Source organism: Heterobasidion irregulare (assembly GCF_000320585.1).
Source record: "Heterobasidion irregulare TC 32-1 unplaced genomic scaffold scaffold_07, whole genome shotgun sequence".
Taxonomy (NCBI): Eukaryota; Fungi; Basidiomycota; class Agaricomycetes; order Russulales; family Bondarzewiaceae; genus Heterobasidion; species Heterobasidion irregulare.
Window position 1 is genome coordinate 391,599 of NW_009258203.1, and position 19,935 is coordinate 411,533.

The 19,935-nt window shown below is 47.4% G+C and overlaps 8 protein-coding genes across 8 annotated transcripts; 2 read left to right on the top strand and 6 right to left on the bottom strand.

Annotated features, from left to right (window-relative positions):
- Positions 1-4,159: 4,159 nt before the first annotated feature.
- HETIRDRAFT_171926 (uncharacterized protein) lies at positions 4,160-4,400 on the bottom strand (the record flags this gene model as incomplete). The annotated part of the gene is made up of 2 exons (XM_009549832.1): positions 4,160-4,214; positions 4,267-4,400. The coding sequence occupies 2 exons, from the start codon at positions 4,398-4,400 to the stop codon at positions 4,160-4,162; spliced, it is 189 nt and encodes a 62-aa protein (XP_009548127.1).
- Positions 4,401-7,566: 3,166 nt separating this feature from the next.
- On the bottom strand, positions 7,567-7,992 carry HETIRDRAFT_452686 (uncharacterized protein; the record flags this gene model as incomplete). Its single annotated transcript, XM_009549833.1, has 2 exons — positions 7,567-7,729; positions 7,805-7,992. The coding sequence occupies 2 exons, from the start codon at positions 7,990-7,992 to the stop codon at positions 7,567-7,569; spliced, it is 351 nt and encodes a 116-aa protein (XP_009548128.1).
- A 1,386-nt stretch (positions 7,993-9,378) lies between these two features.
- Positions 9,379-9,666, bottom strand: HETIRDRAFT_18173 (uncharacterized protein; the record flags this gene model as incomplete). Its single annotated transcript, XM_009549606.1, has 1 exon — positions 9,379-9,666. A coding segment is annotated over one exon (288 nt), but the record flags the coding sequence as incomplete, so codon positions are not given.
- A 396-nt stretch (positions 9,667-10,062) lies between these two features.
- HETIRDRAFT_322691 (uncharacterized protein) lies at positions 10,063-10,221 on the top strand (the record flags this gene model as incomplete). Its single annotated transcript, XM_009549834.1, has 1 exon — positions 10,063-10,221. The coding sequence occupies one exon, from the start codon at positions 10,063-10,065 to the stop codon at positions 10,219-10,221; it is 159 nt and encodes a 52-aa protein (XP_009548129.1).
- A 1,549-nt stretch (positions 10,222-11,770) lies between these two features.
- On the bottom strand, positions 11,771-12,274 carry HETIRDRAFT_117293 (uncharacterized protein; the record flags this gene model as incomplete). The annotated part of the gene is made up of 1 exon (XM_009549835.1): positions 11,771-12,274. The coding sequence occupies one exon, from the start codon at positions 12,272-12,274 to the stop codon at positions 11,771-11,773; it is 504 nt and encodes a 167-aa protein (XP_009548130.1).
- Positions 12,275-12,421: 147 nt separating this feature from the next.
- Positions 12,422-12,922, bottom strand: HETIRDRAFT_117292 (uncharacterized protein; the record flags this gene model as incomplete). The annotated part of the gene is made up of 1 exon (XM_009549836.1): positions 12,422-12,922. One exon carries the CDS (start codon positions 12,920-12,922, stop codon positions 12,422-12,424), a length of 501 nt encoding a protein of 166 aa, XP_009548131.1.
- Positions 12,923-15,275: 2,353 nt separating this feature from the next.
- cyp62 (cytochrome P450 monooxygenase 62) lies at positions 15,276-17,657 on the bottom strand (the record flags this gene model as incomplete). The annotated part of the gene is made up of 13 exons (XM_009549837.1): positions 15,276-15,480; positions 15,548-15,721; positions 15,769-15,873; positions 15,930-16,068; positions 16,127-16,154; positions 16,220-16,438; positions 16,494-16,517; positions 16,569-16,596; positions 16,654-16,669; positions 16,722-16,816; positions 16,878-17,126; positions 17,196-17,277; positions 17,336-17,657. 13 exons carry the CDS (start codon positions 17,655-17,657, stop codon positions 15,276-15,278), a joined length of 1,686 nt encoding a protein of 561 aa, XP_009548132.1.
- Positions 17,658-18,250: 593 nt separating this feature from the next.
- Positions 18,251-19,234, top strand: HETIRDRAFT_428054 (uncharacterized protein; the record flags this gene model as incomplete). The annotated part of the gene is made up of 5 exons (XM_009549838.1): positions 18,251-18,328; positions 18,476-18,587; positions 18,627-18,674; positions 18,729-18,856; positions 18,932-19,234. 5 exons carry the CDS (start codon positions 18,251-18,253, stop codon positions 19,232-19,234), a joined length of 669 nt encoding a protein of 222 aa, XP_009548133.1.
- Between the last annotated feature and the right edge of the window lie 701 nt (positions 19,235-19,935).

Genomic DNA, 19,935 nt, shown 5'->3' on the forward strand with positions numbered 1-19,935 from the left:
GTGCGAAAGGAGGTACCGCCGCCAATTCCGCTAGCACGACTGAGCCTGTCGGATTCACAGCCACCCTCACCTCTTCCGCACTCACCGCTCATCGTAGGGAATCCCGAGACCTGATGACAACTTGCATCGACACCGGGGCTAGCCATCACATGTCGCCCTACAAAGAAGAAATGGAGGATTTCGTCAGTATTACTCCTGAACCCATCACTGCTGCAGACGGCGGAACCTTCATGGCAACCGGACACGGGAACCTGAGGGTAGAAATCCCCAACGACAAGGGTGAAACATCCCCCATCATCCTACAAGACGTGCTCTATGCCCCTGGCATGGCATTTACTCTGTTATCAGTCCCACGCGCGGACAAGAACGGCTGCGCCGTGTCATTCAGAGGGGGCCGAGCCACGATTCGGAATCACGATGACCACCAGATCGGCTGTGTGCCCCTCACCGGCGGGCTCTACACTTTCACAAGCCCACGCAGGGTTCCCTTACAGGCCAATGTGGCCACAAGCAAAGCACTCGCACTCACGCCGGCTCAGTTGCACCGGCGGTTGGGTCACGTTGGCACTCGACAATGCAAGGAACTCGTCCGTAAGGGACTCATCCACGGAATCACACTAGTCCCCACAGCCAATGATGATGAGGATGGCAACGAGCAATGCGAGGCATGCGTGCGTGCAAAAATCCACCGCACACCATTTCCGCAGGAGAGTTCGACTCCGCGCGCGGCAAACTATGGTGGACGGTGTCACACCGACGTATGGGGCCCCGCACAGACGCCATCGATTGGCGGCGCACTGTATTTCTCGTCGTACCTGGATGAAGCAACTATGGAGTTAGCCACGAAGTTTCAGAAGACAAAGGCCGAAACACTTACCTCATACCGCACTCATGAGAAGTGGGTGGAAGTGCACCGTGGCGCACGCATCAGTGTCCTCCGGTCGGACCGCGGCGGCGAGTATACCTCGAAGGAATTTAACGGCCATCTTGCGAGTCGCGGAACCCATCACGAGTTGACTGTCCATGACTCACCGCAGCAAAACGGACGTGCCGAACGCCTCAATGGCACGCTCGTTGGCCGCGCCGTTGCAATGCTCTTGGATGCAGGTCTTCCGAAATACCTATGGGCAGAGGCAATCAGCCACTGTGTTTGGATCTGGAACAGAACTGGAACCCGTGCACTCAAGGGAATGACTCCTCTTGAGGCTGCAACGGGCAAGAAGCCAGATCTCCGGAACCTGCACGAGTGGGGTTGCAAGGTTTGGGTCAAAATTGACGGGCGGAAGAAACTGAGCCCAAAAGGGGACGAGGCCCGCTTTGTCGGATACGATACCGCTAGCAAGGGCTATCGTGTCTACTGGCCGGGCAAACGACGCGTCAGCATCGAGCGGAACGTCGTTTTCGCAGAGGGGGGACGCGCCGATGCCGCAGATACGACCGTTCAGGTCGAGGGGGAGCCTAGGCCACACAACGCCCCGAACGTCCCACCTGCGCCACGTCTGGACGCCTCGTCGTCGTCTGCGCTGTCCGCAACGTCTCCTGCGCCGCCCGCAACGCCGTCTGCGCGCGCGCCGTCGCCTGCGCCGCCCGCAGCTGTATCGCATCCACCCAGCCCTCAAGATTCCGACCAAGAAGGGGAACTCACCGAGGGGGAGCACCCAGACATCCTGGTGACGCCTCAGGACGCTCCCGGCGTCCCTGCGCCTCCGGATTCGATCCCTGTCGCATCTCAGAACGACCCTATCACTGCCGCCGACGCTCCTGACGAGGAGACATCGACCTATGAGCACCAGGGACGTCCCCGCCGAAACGCGCGGCCGTCCGAGTATGTGCAATGCCTCGAACGAGGAGAAGGCGTCGCAACCGGCCTTCCGAGGTCCCTCTTTCCGACGGCAAGTCTTGCGGCCAGTCCAGGTGCGGTAGAGTCGAGTGCCACGCAGGCAGAGGACGAGGACGACGCAGAGGAAGAGGAGGGACGCACAACTTTCGAGCGCGCGATGGCTGCCAGCGTGGGAGCGGACCTCGAACCTAGAAATTTGGCGGAAGCACGCCGTGGGAAGGATTGGCCGAAGTGGGAGACAGCAATTCTCGAGGAACTGGCTATGATCAACCACTTTGGCACCTACACCCTCGTCGACCGGCCACCCCCAGGTGTCAATGTTGTTGGCAGCAAGCTCGTCTTCAGGACGAAGCGCGACGCGGAGGGCAACATCGCCAAATACAAAGTCCGGCTCGTCGCACAGGGCTTTACCCAGGTCCCTGGACTTGATTACACCGACACCTTCACGCCGGTCAGCAAACTCGAGTCCTTGCGCATCCTGCTCGCGCTTGCAGCCCGCGAGAACTGGGAGGTCGACCAGATGGATGTCAAGAATGCCTACTTGAATGGAGAGCTCGAAGAGGAGATCTACATGGAGCAGCCACCAGGCTTTGCAAAACCGGGCGAAGAACACAAGGTGTGTCTACTCCACAAAACCATCTATGGCCTCAAGCAGTCGGGACGCCGCTGGTACAAGTGGCTCTGCGACGCTTTCGCTAAGCTGAAGCTCACGCGCTGCTCAGTTGACCATGGCATCTTTTGGTGCCGACTCGAAAACGGCATCATCATAGTCGCAGCTTCAGTGGATGACCTGGCGATCTTTGCGAGCTTGAGACGACACCTTGAGAAAATCAAGGAGGGACTGAAGCAGATCTTCGAGATGACAGATCTCGGTCCGATCCACTGGTTACTTGGCATTGAGATCAAGCGGGACAGGCAGGCCCGCACTCTTTCACTCTCGCAGGCCGCGTACATCGATGTGATCATCGCACGGTTCAATCTTGACGAAGCCAACCCTCTAACGACACCCCTTGACCCCTCCTTCATTTTGAACAGCACCCAGTCACCTTCGACACCTCGCCAGTATGAGGAGATGCGGAACACGCCGTTTCGCGAGGCGATCGGTTCGCTGATGTACGCAGCATGCGGGACCCGACCTGACATTGCGTTTGCGGTCACGCACCTCTCGCAATTTATGCAGAACCCTGGGAAGGCTCATTGGGAAGGTGCGAAGCGAGTTTTTAGATACCTAAAAGGCACGCGAAGCTACCGACTGGTGTTTGGGACAGAACAGCGTGGCCTTGAAGGTTTCTCGGATGCAGATTGGGCATCACAGGAGCATCGCCACTCGATTTCGGGCTATGCATTCCTCATCGATGGAGGTGCTGTGTCCTGGTCAGCCAAGAAGCAAGCCATCGTAGCTCTTTCGAGCACCGAGGCTGAGTACGTTGCTGTCACACATGCTTCGAAGGAAGCTTTCTGGCTCGGTGCATTTCTCGCCGACATCTTCGGCACACCCCGCACAGCACCTATTTCACTGTTTTGTGATAACCAGTCTGCGATTGCCCTCGCGCGCGACAATGCTTTTCATGCGCGCACAAAACATATCGATATTTGTTATCACTTCATTCGCGAGGCTGTTGATGAGGGCCGCATCACTCTTGCCTACTGTCCGACAAATGAGATGGTTGCTGATATCTTCACAAAGGTGCTCCCGCGCCCGAAGGTAGAGAAGATGGCCATACTCTTAGGACTCCATGCAGTTTGAGGGGGAGTGTTGAGATTTACTGCAGCGACAAACGTGCACGAAGGCACAGTGGTATGTTTTGACTTCAAACGGACTATTACATAATATGTTATCAGTTTCCTTTTATGGACTCACTCGGACATGTTACCTTGCGGAGTTGATGCCTTGGTACTATACAGTTCCTATTCACACTCCGAACACACTATCGTTACCATACGTTCGTCGTTATCGAGCACCTCAGTCGTTGTCTACACGCACTGAGGTGAGCTACTATACCATTCACACTTTCGTAGATCTTTTACTGACTTACCGTAGTCATTCGTTTGCTCGCGCTTCTATTAGGTACTTGTTATATATATGAGTCGTTGTCTACACGCACTGAGTCATTCGTTTGCTCGTGCTTCTATTAGTCGGCCTCGTAAACTCTAACAGCTAGCTACTAATTGTTTCGAACCCCAAAAGGTCATCACTGATTATCTAATATCTCAGATCTGTCGACAAAGATTAGATTGTGTGTATGCTACTGCCTCATCAAAAAACACAAAACACTATGATTCTGGCTTAAATGATGGATTCCAATTTAAGAACACCCCCTAAGACACCCACCAGAAATGAAAACAGGAAAAATGGCCTTGGCTTCCAAAAACACTGACAAGATCAGAATTAGTCAATAAAACTGAGAAGATATTTGGCTACAGACCTTGGCAGTGGCAGATCAAAGCCACAATCAAGATATTGGAGGGGCACAATCAAGATATTGGAGGGGCACAACACTTTTATTCTCACACCAACTGGTGCAGGCAAGTCACTCATCTTCACAATGCTTACAGTCATGGCAGAATTAACATAGAGTCAATGACTTGTTGTAGTGATCTGTCTATTGAAAGTGTTACAGTTAGATCAGGTTGGTGCTTTGTTTTCTTAGAGAATACTACTTACCATGCCTTACATTAGAGATAGGTCAACCAACTGAACTTTGTACACCATAGGGTCATATCTGAGATACACAATAGAGAGCCCCTACTCAAGATTTAGGCCTTGGCAATCAACAAGGATAATAACAAGGATCAAGTCTTCAAATTGCTAGAGACAGGAAAGATACATATCTGCTATGCATCACCTAAATGTCTCCTCTAAAATAACCAATTTAAGCAGCTGTTTCAATCTCATACCTTTTAAAGCATCTGGAAAAACATCCCCTTGTATTAGCTCTGGATTATATCTAATAGTGTCTAAAAGTATCTAAAAGTGTTAATAGTATCTAAAAGTGTCTAATTTCCTAATTGGGAGCAACATATTGTGAGCATTGGATTGGTTTCTAATTTCATAATATTAGCATTAATTCTATACTAAGAAGTCTTTAATTAGTAGTAGGAAATAGTAAGTACTACTGCTCTATCAGTGAGAAGGTAAAGATGTGGCACATTCTATACTATTTCAGCATATTACTCTCCTTCATATATGCCTATACCATTATCTTGTAGCTCTTTTGCTGACTTTCCAGCTACTTTTATAAGGGATATAGAAAGAGAGAAATGTGCATTGATGTCCCCAGCCACTTTGTTGGCAGCTTGGCAGCTGCCACAAGAGGCTATGAAGACCTAGGTATCTTGTTCTTGCACATAAGATCATTAAAGTTGTCATTGTTAGCCAATGCCTGCTACTGGTCATTATAGGACACAACATGTGGGTTGGACTTAGGGATATGCTATATGCAGCCTTATAGACCTTGTCTATTAATATAGTGGCTAATACTGTCTTGTGCAGCACACAATCATCATCACTATTGATATTACAATTTTTAGCACTATTTATATTGATTATTGCCTTGTTATACAGAAGATGCTCAAACTTGGTGTTTTCCTCTAGCTATTAGGCTGTGGAAAAGACAGTCATATATGTGGTGCCAGAATGATATATTTGCCTGCCATATAGGAAATATATGCATTAAGCATATAAAGATCACCTCCAACAATCTTGTGCTTATTTATATATAGGCATGCCATACATATACTCTTGTCCCCACCCTCTACCTCACTAGTGGCTATCTGGAAAACCTCTCTCTCTTATTGGATCTTGATTATTCATAATCATGTTTTTGATCAAATTTGCAAATTCAGGTAGCATTGTCTATACTAGTAGAGTCCCATTGAATATTACACTTAATCATAGTTTTACACATTCTCAGTCCAAATTGTATAAGTGCCATAATTTATTTTTATCCTATATAAAGTGGTTTATTGATTTTCCATTGGTTTATTATCTTCTTAGCTAGTGTTTAAACTAAATCCTGAAAGACCTGACTTTTTAGTTATTTATTGACCTATTTATTTATAAGATAGAGGAAAGATAAATGTTAAATAAAATCAGAGATGTTGAGGTTGCCTATATTATGTCTACTTATTTTGATTACCAAGTTTATATATTAGACCTTGTGGCTTAGTGGCTTAGAGCATCTGTCCTGGGTGCTTGCATACATGAGGTTGTTGGTTTAACTCTGGCAGAAGGCAAGTTTGTTATAAGGTATATTCTGTGTTTAGGTATTGAATTAGTGCTCTAATAGACATGACTTTATAAGAAGGCTATGAAAACTGTGATGCTTGATTTATTATGATTTTTCCGAAATTGCAAGTTATAATGAATCCTAATAATTCCTAATTTAGGAAAATTATGTCTAATTAGAACAGGTTTAGAGGGGGGTAAGCTAAAAATGTCCAATCCTAATTGTTCTTAATTATGCATAAATAGAACTAATCAGAGCTTAATACAAAGGGGTGGTTTTCTAGATGCATGGTTGCGCCGTTGCAACACAACAGGTAAAAATCTAGTTACCAGAATTGGACCAACAACCTCATGCCTGCAAACTAGTGCTCTAAACCACTGAGCCACAAGGTGTCACGAATGGCTGTTTGAGACGAGGAGATCCTAGGCCACAAACAATACTTGAAGGGTTTAGGAGGAGTCGAGGGACTGATCAGACTAATGTCTTGGAATCAGAGGAGACTGTGTGAACAGCAGTCCTTAGATTGGACAGAAGTGGATAGCCTAAGGCTTCCACCCTGCACCGCAGTATCTATAAATATGTACAAGCAGGAGCATGGACCAAGTATCAAATGGAGCGGGAACGCGAGGTATAGTCGGGAGAAAGGTCCTGCGAGTCCTTATCAAGAAGGTGAGAAAGGTAGGTAAACATAAGCAAGACGTTTTGTAACATTACCCCCCCCTCTAGGCCATCAGTGCCAGAGACGGTAAGTAATAGTCCAGGAAAAACATAAGCAATGCATGTAAACCGAATCATACAAAATAATACTTAGGGCACAGATTCTTGCTGCCCACAGTCGAGTCATGACGCGATAGCTCTTGAGTACGGACATCATGATACCCCACCTCGTTACCAACCATGTGGGGACTGCGTTCCAGAACCAAGTCCCTCGTCTCATCATGGCAGTGGGTACTGGCCCAATGGATTCGGACCATCATTTGCCCCAGCAGTTTTACGTCGTACTGGACGTCAGTATCTCGTTCTTTAAGCACCTCGAGGACGGAGGACAATGGGTTGGGTGTCGGACTCGCTGGAGTCATATTCAACGAAGGGGAGGGGAGGTCGAGTTTGGGTAGAGGAGTGGATTACTCCCAGTCGTGCAGGTATGACGTGGTAGCGAGGTGAAATCTGCGTAAATCTATAGATATCCCTTCCCCTGCTGCATTCCGTGGGATAAGCCCCCGGCATTGGGCGAAGTGGTGCTCCATTTGAGGCCGAAGACAAGGCACAAGATACCATAGCCGTGGTAGGCATGTGATATTCAGTGACGGGGGTGATGTTGTCGGTGGGATGAAAGAAGTCTTGGAGGCGTGTAGTTTGATTCAAATCCATAAGCCTTCTCTCGCCCGCATTGATTCGGGCGATGAGCGTTCCTTCCCGGATCTGCAGAGCCCTCTGTGCGTGTCGGACAAAGCTCCTCTCCTCTTCCAAAATCTCTAACGCTCTTTGTATTTCTGGTCATGTGGGTCCTAACACAAACTCAGTGTTCGGTGTTCTTTCGATGAGTCCCATCATGTAGGTGACGGGAGTTGTCAGGTACGTCTCTCTATCGGGGAATATGATCCCCTCGTCCTGCATGCGGATAAGGGGTGGTGGAGAGGGGGAGCGGGAAGGTGAGGGTCTGTCGAAGTCCTCTGTGAGTCGTCTGATCATCTCATCTTGTCGTCATTTGTTCTCGTCCAGTCCCTCCAGATACTCGCTGAATCCTTCTTCTGCCTCCCACGCTGCTTGTTCTTCGTCCGTGTCCCATGGTACGGATCGTTCTTCTACTATAAACATCTCGGGAGTCGAGGGAATAGAGGGTTCAGTGGAGGGTGTTTCTTCGTAAGGTCGTTCGATGAGAGTGTCTTTAGAGGAGAGGTAGATGGATTTGCTGGAAGACATGTTTGCTGGGGGAGTGAATAAGCGATTGAAGGGATAAGGGAATTGCAATGATTGAATTCGGGTTTTTATATGTTTCGGACTTTGTTTGTTTGATGTTTGTGAGAGCTGCTCGTAGTGGTAAGTTATGATGTCGCGCGTCGTATGCTTCTAAAAGTTCTTTAGCATTCCCTAGGTTTGCTCTTGTGACCTATTCATCCGCGGAGCTCGGGTATCCTTTCCAGTGTACTAGGTATTGATACCCGTGTCCTTGTTTCCTCTTGTCAAGAATTTCTTTGACTTCTTATTCCTCCTGTCTGTCTATGAGGTCAGGTGGTGGTTGTTCGAAGTTGGGGCCGTGTGCGGCTATTTCTTGATAAGGTAAGATTAACGAGGCGTGGAATACGGGGTGTATTTTCCACGTTGGCGGAAGATTCAATTTGTGCGTCACCGGTCCTAGTTTGCTTTCTATTTCAAATGGTCCATGCAGTTTCGGGGCTAGTTTGTTTTTTGGGTGCGTGGTAGTGATATTTTTTCCCAATAGCCAAACTTTCTGTCCTGCTTCTAATTTGACTTTGTTTTCCTTTTCATTAGTTCAGCTGCAACTTCTAGGCTGGCCTTCGTTTTTTGCCGTAATTGTTCTAGCCTTCCCAACCTTTGTTCTATGCCTGGGATGTTAGATCTCGGCGTGATCGGAGGTACAAAGGTTGGATTATAGCCATACATGAGTTCAAATGGCGATTGGTGAGTTGCTGAATGTTCCCTAATGTTGTGTGTGAATTCTGCATATGGCAATAATTCAGGCCAATTCGTTTGTTCATAGTTGCAGAATGCTCGTAGGTACTGTTCTAGCTCTTGATTGACTCTTTCTGTTTCTCCATCTGTTTCTGGGTGGTAGGCAGTTGATAGTGCTGTTGTTACTCCTAGCTTTTTCCATAGTTCCTTTGTGAATCTGGCCGCAAATTGTGGACCTCTATCGGATATGATCTTCCTTGGAAGTCCGTATTGTTTCCAGATGTTTTTCATATAGAGGTCAGCGGTTCCTTTGGCGTCTATGGTTTTATCACATGGGGTGTAGACAACGCCCTTGGTGCTTCTGTCTACCGTTACGTGCATGGTATTATATGGTCCTACTTGGGGAAGATCCGTAATGAAGTCCATTGTGACTGTTTGCTAGGGTCCTTCTGGTATTTCGTTTGGAATAAGCGGGGTGCGTGTGGGATGCGTGATGTTTTTGGTATATTGACATGTTGCGCATCCCGTTACGTATTCCTTTATGAATGTGGACATTCCTGGCCACCAGAAGTTGTCTGATACTAGGACATAGGTCTTCCATCTTCCTGGGTGTCCAGCTGCTGGTGAATCATGGTATATTTTTGTGATTTGTCTTTTAAGTTCATCGTCTGGCGGAACGTATATTTTTCCTCTATGCCAGATAATGTTGTCTTCGTAATTCCACTCTTGTAAGCCTTTTGAGAGTGCTCTAGGTCCTGATGCTTTGATAAGCTCCATTGCTTCTGTTACTTCTCTATCTTTAGCCGTGACTTCTTTTAGCTTTTGTCTCAGCTGGCTGTCGAGCATTTCAACCGTTCCTTGTCCTGTCGCGCTTTGAACGAATATTTGGGGTTGTAGTATCACCTGATCTTTGTTGTCAGATTTTACCCCCTCTTTTAGGTCTGGACACCTGGACAGAGCATCGGGTCGGTGGGTAATGCCTGGTTTGTGGACGAGGGTGAAGTTGAAGCGGGAGAGGAAGAGTGACCAACGTGCTTGGTGGCGGGAAAGAGTTCTTGCAGTAGAGAAGTACAGGAGGTTCTTGTGGTCGGACCAAATCTCAAACGGGTGTCATGCACCTTCGAGGTACACGCGCCAGTGATTGAGGGCGTGTATAACAGCAAGTAGCTCCTTATCGAAGATATCGTAATTCCGCTCGGCTGCATTGAAAGATTTAGACAGGTAAGCGACAGGGTGCCATCCATCATTGGGCGTTTATTGCAATAGGATGGCGCCAGAAGCGGGGTCCAACGCGTTGGTCTTAAGGCAGAATGGGCGATTACCGTCTGGGTAGATAAGGACGGGAGTAGATGTGAAGCAATGCTTCAACCGTTCAAAGGCTTTGTTCCTCTCGTGAGTCCACTCAAATGGTACATCCTTCTTTGTGAGGTCATTGAGAGGTCGGGCCATGGTAGCGAAGTCTTTGATGAATCTGCAATAGAAGTTTCCAAAGCTGAGCAAAGACTGTACTTCTTTTAGGTTCTTCGGGGTTGGCCAGGTGGCAATTCCATCGACCTTGACCGGGTCCATGGATATATTATCCGCGGAAATGATAAACCCGAGGTATTCGACTGTGTCTGTCTCAAAGGTGCATTTAGAAGGCTTCAGGAACAAGTCGTTGTCCAAAAGTATTTGCATGACCTGGGTCATTACGCGCCTATGTTCTTCAATGGTCTTTGTGAACACTAGGATGTCATCCATGTAGACTGCAAGGACTTGCGCAACAATGAGGTCATGGAAGATGATGTTCATCATAGTTTGAAAGGTGGTGGGCGAGCTGCAAAGACCAAAGAACATTACAAGGCATTCAAATAGGCCAAATTTAGTCATGAAGGCTGTCTTCCATTCGTCACCTTCTGCTATTTGAACTTTGTTATACCCCCATTTGACATCAAACTTGGAGAAGATCCTTGCTTTTGATTTGGCAATGGTTCTTATTACGTCATCAATCAGGGGTAGTGGGTATTTGTTTTTACTGTCCACTTGTTCAGTCTCCGATAATCTTGAACCGGTCGCAAGCTTCCTTCCTTCTTTTTTACGAAGAAGAAGGGTGACGCTTGTGGGGATTTGGATATTCTAATGGTTCCCCGCTTCAAGTGTTCTTGAAGCATCTCGTGTAACTGGTCTTCTTCTTCTTCTGTCAAGGGATATAGCTTACATCCTGTCGGTTCCCATCCTGGTTTCATATCAATTTTATGGTCCCATTGTGAATGTTCTGGAAGTCGTTGTGAAGCTTCCTGGCTGAAGATTTTGGCGAATCATTTAAGAACATATGCCAGGACTATTTCCTCAATAGGTTGTTTCGTTTTTGTTTTGTTTGCTTTTTCTGCCAGTGGTTGTGACTTGTTTCCAATGGAACCGATGTGAATTGCTTCGAGGGGATGCACTTCTAGTGGATCTTGGTAATACCATTCTTCGTAGAATTCGGAAAAGAAGGTGTCTTCAGTTTTGTTTTCTTCCAAATCATCTTCTATTCTGGAATACCCAACTGTTCTGTTTTTTCTTCACTGGGTAGGTGCTAATGCTTGTATGGTGAATTTAGGTCGGCTGACTAGGCATGTGGTAGCGCAAGTTGAAAATGTGAGACTATTCTTTACCCAATTGATTTGTGGGTTATGTTCATGTAGCCAGTCCGTTTCTAGGATTATATTTTCTCCTCCTAGGTTAGCGGCCAGTAATTTGCATCGTTCATTGTGATAATCACCTTCTTCGTTCGTCATTCTCATAAGCAGGCAGGCTTTGTTGGTGATTTTTCCTCCATCATTGGCTGTTCCGTCCACATTAAACACAGGGATAGGTTTATTGATTTTCTGCATCAGTATGTTATTGTCCAAACAAAATTGTTTGTTGATGAGAAGCCCTTCTGCTCCTGAATCGATTAATACTCGGGCTTCGGTGGTTCCCTCTTTGTGTTTCAAGTGCATGTTTATCCTCATAGATGCTTTCTGATTGGATTTAGTGAGCCGTATGAATGTTTTTACAGGGGGATTTGGAGTGGGTCTATGGTACACTGGAGCCATAGGCCTATTTAAAAATCCGATTCTTTTCGCTTGCTTATCTCGCTTAACTCCTGAAGGAGTGCTTCCTGCTCGTCCCATCTCATCTTTCCTATAACCCTTTGGATCTCTTCTCGGCTAATCTCAGGCTCCTCCTCACGTACAGGCGCATCTGGTCCGGGTGCGTGGGCTTGGCGAGCTGCGAGTCTGGCCCGGAACGGGTTAGTCGTCGCCATGCTTCTACCTTGCGCCGTAGTGCCTCCCTGAGTACTGCCTGGAGTTCCTGCCGAGAACGCTCGGCCATAGCCGCTTCCTCCGCCTCCCATCCTACTGCTGGTCTGAGCCGAGCGGTTCCCCACCGTTCTACTACCCTGTTGAACATGTCCAGTTGACCCTTCATATACCCTAGACGAACCCCTGACAGGGCATTGATTTGCCATGTGTCCTTTCTGGCGACAGTAAAAGCACCCACCCTCCATCCTGAGGCGGTTGCGTTCTTCGTCTGTGAGGGTCGTTCGGACTGTATCTACGGCCATGGGGACGACAGAGTTGTTCATAGATGATGGAGCGTTAGAGGAGTTGTAACGGAAGGGGTTGCTTGGTCGAACGGCAGCAGAGGGTATGGAGCTTTTTATGCTCTGTAGCTCCCTCCATTGGTTATCGAATCTTCGGGTGTATTTTACCTAATCGTCCATGGTTGTCGGCATATCAGGGAGTCTGTGGATTTGTTTGAGGATTTCCAAGTGTATGGCTCGGTGGAAATAATCAACGGTAGATTCGAGATCGAATCCACTTTCTCCTGCCGTCATGAGATAGTCCGTGACGAATTTGTCTGCTGATCGCTTTCCCATTCTCATCGTGAATAATTTCTGTCTCGCCTTCTGTTCGAGACTTTCATCTTTGAATGCGGTGGCTAATTCTTTCAAGAAGTCTTTAAACATTCCCCATGTTTTTTTGGTTTCCGTTGCTTTGTACTCCCGAAGTTCTCTGTCGAAGTAGTATTTTTGTGCAAACAGTGAAGCTGTTCCTTCCCTCATATACGATAGGACCATGAGTGTCTTGTTCATGTCCGTGTCATACTTGGTCAGGTTGGCTAGAATGTATATATGACATTTGTAGATCCATTCTCTGTATTTTGACCTCGTTCCATCGAAGTCTTTTGGCTTGTTCCCTTTATCTGACATTTTGTCTTTGTCGTCTGTGGTTCCTGTGATTGGTAAGGGGTTTGGTTGTGGATTTGGATTCGGGTTTGGATTCGGTTGACTTGGTCCTGCTACCGGCTCTGGGTCTTCTTCGTCGATTGGGGTTAATACTCCTGCAGGAATTGGGGTGTCTTCAATATCTTCTTTAGGGATATCGATATCTTCTTTAGGGATATCGATTGGTGATAAGACGGGTCTCGTTCGGGTAGGGGAGTCAACGGTTCTGAGGGGTGCTTTCCTATCTTTCCAGGGTACTAGTGGGGCATCAACTGTTTTTCCGCTATTTTGTCCTCCTATGTAGACCCAATTTCCCTTGGAAGTTCTTCTGATGGGTTGTCCAAAGTGGACAAATGTATCTGCGTATTTCAGGTAGTCGGTTCCGTGCGGAACTCGCCCTACGTGTCTTCCTAGACCTTGAGAAGTCGTCTTGTTAGATCAAAGAGCCCGCGCTAGTCTCGACCTGATCAAGGTTCGAGGGTCAAGGCAACAGCAGCTCTTCCTAGTCGGGTATAGTATTTCTGCTTCTGGTATAGTACCATACGTAATGTCAAGTGCAATTGTTTCGGTCGTACCTCCACTGGGTTGATTACCAGATAGAAGTATTCTACAACCTGAAACGACCCACACCAAAGTGGAATCGTCCAATCGTTTGCTCGAGGTGTATAGTAACTATTATGGTCGACGGACGTTTGTCTTTGGGGACTGCCTAACGCCGTATGTAGCTAGCTAGTGTTCTGCTGCAAGGAAAGGGTGGAGTAGGATTTGTGTGAAGAGAGGCTATCCAGATGTCACGAATGGCTATTCGAGACGAGGAGATCCTAGGCCACAAACAATACTTGAAGGGTTTAGGAGGAGTCGAGGGACTGATCAGACTAATGTCTTGGAATCAGAGGAGACTGTGTGAACAGCAGTCCTTAGATTGGACAGAAGTGGATAGCCTAAGGCTTCCACCCTGCACCGCAGTATCTATAAATATGTACAAGCAGGAGCACAGACCAAGTATCAAATGGAGCGGGAACGCGAGGTATGGTCAGGAGAAAGGTCCTGCGAGTCCTTATCAAGAAGGTGAGAAAGGTAGGTAAACATAAGCAAGACGTTTTGTAACACAAGGTCTAAATTATTTACCTTATAACCTAAATATGTTGATATAAATAAGGCAATCTCAATATTTCTAAGTTTCTTATACATTTATCTTTTATCTATTCTATATATAAAGAGGTCAATAAATACCCTAAAAATCAGGGCTTTTAATATTTGAATTTAGACACTAGACAATAATATAGTAAACCAACAGAAAATAAAGAATATAGTAGAAATAAAATTGTAGCACTTATATAATTTGGATTTAGGATATGTCAAATTGTAATTAGGTTGTAGATTTTAATTGGAATGTAATAATATAGACAATGTCCCCTTAATTGCAAATTTGGTCATAAAGTTAATTATGGATAATATATTCTAATTAGCTTAGTTTAGTATTTTGAATGATTAGATCTAATTAAGAGAGGAGGTTTTTTCAGATGCCAGCAGACCATGATTATAACACCAACCTTGGAAGGCAGGGCAGACTGTTTAGGTATAGTCAGGTTGTGCTCTCAATGACCTTAGGTGTAATCAAGTGAAGCTTAGAGTAGTATTTTGTGAGTAAGGAAGTAAAGAGGTTGCCATATCCAGTTGTCACTTAGGGTGCTGGTGGTGGTTGCCTAAAAAAGAAGTCCTTATCTTTTCATATTCTAATTTTGTTTTGTTTGTAATTGAACCCTAGGATCTGAGAGATCTTGAGCACCTCTCAGATACCTTTGCCCTAAAAACCATTATTCATTGCCTCCTCACTGCTGCGCCCAATTTCTGCTCTCGCAAAAACTCTGATACTTGAAGAGTGCTTAAATAAATAACTGTGAATTTTTTCAAGAGGTTCCGTCAAAATTCACTATGAGGAATTCGATTTTGAACCTCTCATACCATTTGCAACTCCGGTGCAACGATAGTACCCTAAATCTGAGCACTGAACGCGAACACCTATGAATGGAGTGAGTCACAACATAGAGGTCATCTGGATGCTGCTGTCAATCTTATAGCGTGCCGACTCATGAGCAGAGTACCCATCAAGCGTCCGCGCACCGACTCGAATCCACATTTGACAGACATTTGACAGTGATCCATGAAATCATTTGACCGACATGTCTGTGACTCACAGTCAATGTGTCGAGTCAGGCGTGTTCCGCAAGAAGTTCTTTGTTTTCAAACAAAAAAAAAAGAAGAATACAAAAAACTGAAGCATGAAGCCGAACCGTATGGGTCACCTTGATCCATCACAGAAACCGCTACGACAGAGTCATCCCTCCCACTCTCGCAACGCATCCGCACTCTGACTCGCCTCTGCCACGATCACCTTACGAGTCTCGGAATCGCGGACGGTGAGCTGCAAATCGAACGGCGCAGGCCGCGCAGTCAAGTTGCTCCTGAAGTCATCGGGGTCAGGGAGAAGGGGCTTGCCCTCCTTGTCCAATGCGGGAGCGATATCAAATGACCAGAGGATCCTTGGCAAGTGTATGAGCACGACGGCGATGATGTGGCTAGGGAAGGTTCAATGTCAGGGTTGCTTACCTTGCGATGGTAATGAACAGAGTCTGCTCTGCGACATGTTGCGCAGGGCATATGCGGCGGCCGAAACCAAACGGTAGATCGAAGTTCACGAGCCTCGGATCCGTCGCGTCTATGAACCGCTCTGGCTTGAACGCTTCGGGCTCGGGGAACAACTCAGGGTCCTTAGAAATCATACTGCACAGTGGTCAGGGAACGATGATTCGGAGATGACCTTGACTAACTAGATGTTTCCGAATACCGTCGCTCCCTTGGGGATATGATATCCCTCGTAGACATCGTCTTCCGTCGTTGCGTGAGGCATCCCCATCGGTGCGACAACCCGCCACCTGTGAATTGTTATTCAACGAGTCGTATTTCCACCACACATAAGGTAGGCGCATACCTCGTTGTCTCCTTGATCAATGCGCGCAGGTATGGAAGCGATGATTGGTCATCGAAGGTCGGCATGCGAGACCGTCCGACGACAGAGTCCAACTCAGCTTGAGCGCGCCGTGCACAGTCGGGAAAATGTAACATAGCGACTCAAAAAGGAACCAAGGTCCAATTAGAAAATTTACAATGCAAGACAGCCCAACTCACGTAGGAAGACATCCAGCGCAGAGGAAATCTAAAGAGAATGCAGACGAATATGTCGTCAGTACAGTTCTCTGCGATGGTGTGTGAAAGAAATACAGTCGAAATTCCAGCGGAAAATGGGCTCGCGACATAGTAAGCCATCTCGACCTCGGTGGTCTCTTCAGACGGGCCCTCTTCCCACATTTTTGTCGACAAACATGGCTTTACGATGCCGGAATCCATCCGACGTTTGACATTCTGAAAGCAGCTCAAGTAGAGCTGCAAGTCTATCAAACGCCTCTTCTCGAATTCCCATCTGAACCACTGAAAACGTTTCTGAGAGGTGACTGAATTCGTGAAGCTAACAAGACCTTGAAAGGAGAAAACGTACCGGGAGCCATAAGAGGCTGGGCCACTAAGATACAATGAAAGTGAGTGGCAGCAGACGACGACGAGAAACACGCACGGATTCAACGATGTATTTCCCGGGAATTCTGGAACGAAATCACCTGTCGAGCAATCCTGGTGTGATACCCAGAGCCGATACTCACTGGGCGCTTCCAAATGCTTGAAGAGCCCATGAGAACAGATGGGTACCGTTTTGATGCGAGTGACATACCTCGTCCAGCCTCCGCATTGTCTTTGACAACTTGATCGTCCAAGCTTTTGATACGACCGCCATAGCTGATAGTGAATGCCATAGAAGTTGAAAATCTGCGGAGGATGTCCCGCAGTCAGTCACGAATGAACATATGAACGAAAAACAGACTCTTACCTTGTGAAATGAGTTGAGTATTTTGCGGGATCGTCGAGGAGGTCGTGTAGCAGAATAGAAGACTCGAGCATCTGAAACGTCTGGTAATTGACCGCATACTTTGTATTCAAGCAGGAGTGCTGAAGCTGCCGGTCGAGAGTGAGCGAGCAGCGTTGCATGGTCGCTGTGAGTCTTACTTTGCGCCATTTCCGCCATTTATCATTGTATGCCATGCCCAAACCCCACATTTTTCGAGAAAGAATCTCATGCCTGCAGTCAAAGACACAGATTTGTGAGAGACAGTCGACTGTGCGCACATGAGGCCGTACTAAGACGTACCCCATGATAGATCTTGGTCGACTGGAGTATATCTCTCCTCGCTTCTCGAGCAGATCCCATGCAGTCTGAGCAGTGTTGAGTACTATGAGGACAGGAGAATGATATGAGAACATTTTCGGGATCGCATACGGAACAGTTACCAATTACGACCTTGTTGCCAATGACGAAGGAAAATATGTGTCCTGTTGGTTGACTGTCTGTTTCTCGATCGAGCCTCCTTTTGTCTGCTATCATGACGCACCGTATTTTTTCGCTAGCTGTGTCCAAGTCTTGTAAGGCTTGGCAGACATCTGTGCTCGATTGTCTCCAAAAAGACCCCTTGGTGGGCCTGGAGGCAATTTCGAATCCGAGAAGCGACTCTTCAAGACAAACAGCACTGACACCAAGAGAACTATCCAGCCAATCATGGCAGCAAAGAGAAAATGGTAGAAGGGTGTGTGCAGCTGCCGGCGGATGATTCATGGAGGCCGGGGGCAAACAAGGGTACATAGACTAGATCACATCTTTTCGAAGCGGCGCGGAGCGCTGAGATTGCATCACCGAGTTACCGGGATTGGAAGCCGTCTGGCGAGAGACCCGGGGAATAGATGAGATCCCCTGCGATCAGCGGCGCCTCAATGCTGCCTCAATAAGGAACGCGTGTCACAATGGTTCCGTGGCATGTGACGTCACGAAGCCTGGTCTTCCCGGAACTAGAAAGAGACAGGTCAACGGTCAGCCCTCGCAGGACCCAGCTCGCACCCAACAACCCATTTCCCTAGACTATGTTATCTGAATCTCAAACAGACGAAAGGGCTTCGCCACTAGACTGGCGATCTAGCTTCTCCAAGTCGTTCATGTCGAACAAACACATTGTCGTGGTATATTTCAAGCCCCCAAATGCCGTCAAATGCTGACACAGCACCTCAGGTCACTGGAGCATCTGGGCTCCCATATTGCCTTGGGGCTACTTGCCTACGGATACGATTCTGCCGTCATCTCAAGATCCCGCACTTGCTGACCTATGATACCTTGACAGTCTCACTTGTGGCCTCAAGACCTAGAAGCTTCGGAACATGATCATCAATGACAACGACCGCACCACGGTGGTAGAAATCACGGACGGAACCATTTCAAGGTGGGTCATGCCCCGCGTGAGCCGTGGCTTGCTGGACGGCGCCCTTTGCTGTGCTTCAGATGCCGCGTTGCCTTTTGTCGGTAAAACCTAGTAAAGTCTTCTCTAGAAGTACGCGGCTTTTTCTATAACTTCTGATTGCATGATGTAATGATGCCCCTCTCAGAGCGCTCTTGAAGGCTCGCTGAACGTCTTACGACAGGCTGTCAAATACAAGGTCAAAAAGTTCGTCATGACGGCCACGTGGGCTAGCACCTTGGAGCGCAAGCCTCTCTCCTGTTCGCTGCGGCTCCGGATCATCTGATCCCTATTCTTAGCTGGTGATCCCGCGGATTATTGGACAGGAAAAGTGATCACCTACAAAGGTGTGTCTCCAACGCGCTTTTGGCATCCCAGTCCCCTGATGATTTCTGTCTAAGATTGGGGCCATGTCACCAGGGAAGAGGTCATCAATAGCACGCACGACCCGTTCTGGGTATACTGTGCGACGAAGCTCTTGTCCGAGAAGGCCAGTTGGAAATTTGCTGCGGAGCACCCGGAGCTTGACGTTGCGTCTAGTTGAGCGTCCACTCTTGATTCCTTATCCCTAGAAGATCGGAAATCAGCGCCAACGGCCTGTTAGGTCATTACAGGAGAGATCTTGAACGTCCCCCCTGTGCCTCAGGATATCCAGTCAAAGAGATACCTTATGTGCGCGGAGCAATTAATTTGGCAGGACGCTGTCCGTGTTTTAGCGAAGAAATGGCCTGGCGTGGTCAACAGGCTTCCTTCGCTTGAAAACGCGCCTGCTGCCCCAGGCCACTTCCCGATCACTGATACCAGTCAGATTGAAGCGGACCCGAAGATGTTCGAATATATTGGGTGGGAAGAGATGGTTGTTGACACATTTATCGACTTGATCGAAGCTGAAACAGGATGGGATTGAAGTAAACGTTTGGTGTTTGAACTTCGAGTTCTTGTGTGTATTAGCAAGCACGCAATCGTGTTCAATGATGGGTGTATCAGAATTTCCGTGGACATTAATCGAATATCAGCAATCAAATGGAGTACATTTGCGGTCAGGTAACTTGAAAATCAAGCACTCGTGAAGTGCGTAGCATAAAAAAGAGGAAATCCAACTGAGGACATGAGCTCACATATCCATTCTCAATCGACGTCAAGATATCGGCCATAAAATCAGACACAATAAAGGATACCACGACTGCTGGTGCAGCAAGAATATTAGACGACACTGACGGCGAATCCCTTGGACTGGGAATCATCATGTCAGGCTCCTGATATAATGAAACACTGTAGTTTCTCGTACCCTATCTTTCACGGCGCCTAAGTTATTGGAAGCCATCTGTGAAATAACAATGGCACTACGCTGTAACACATCTGAACAGGTGCGCTGGTTTGCTCGAGGAAAATGAATCTACCTCAGGTTCTGTGGGTGGAGGCGAAGCCGCTTGAAGGGATGATACATGGACATCAGCGCCTCGTAGACCCTTCCTGGCGTTCAAACTGCAGCGTCGTGTATCAGTATCCGTATCCAATCGAACTCAGTACTACTACGCACGTAGCAAGCAGCGAATTCACGTAGACTTTATGTCCATTGAGTGAGAGCTTGGGAAAAAAGAGATAAAC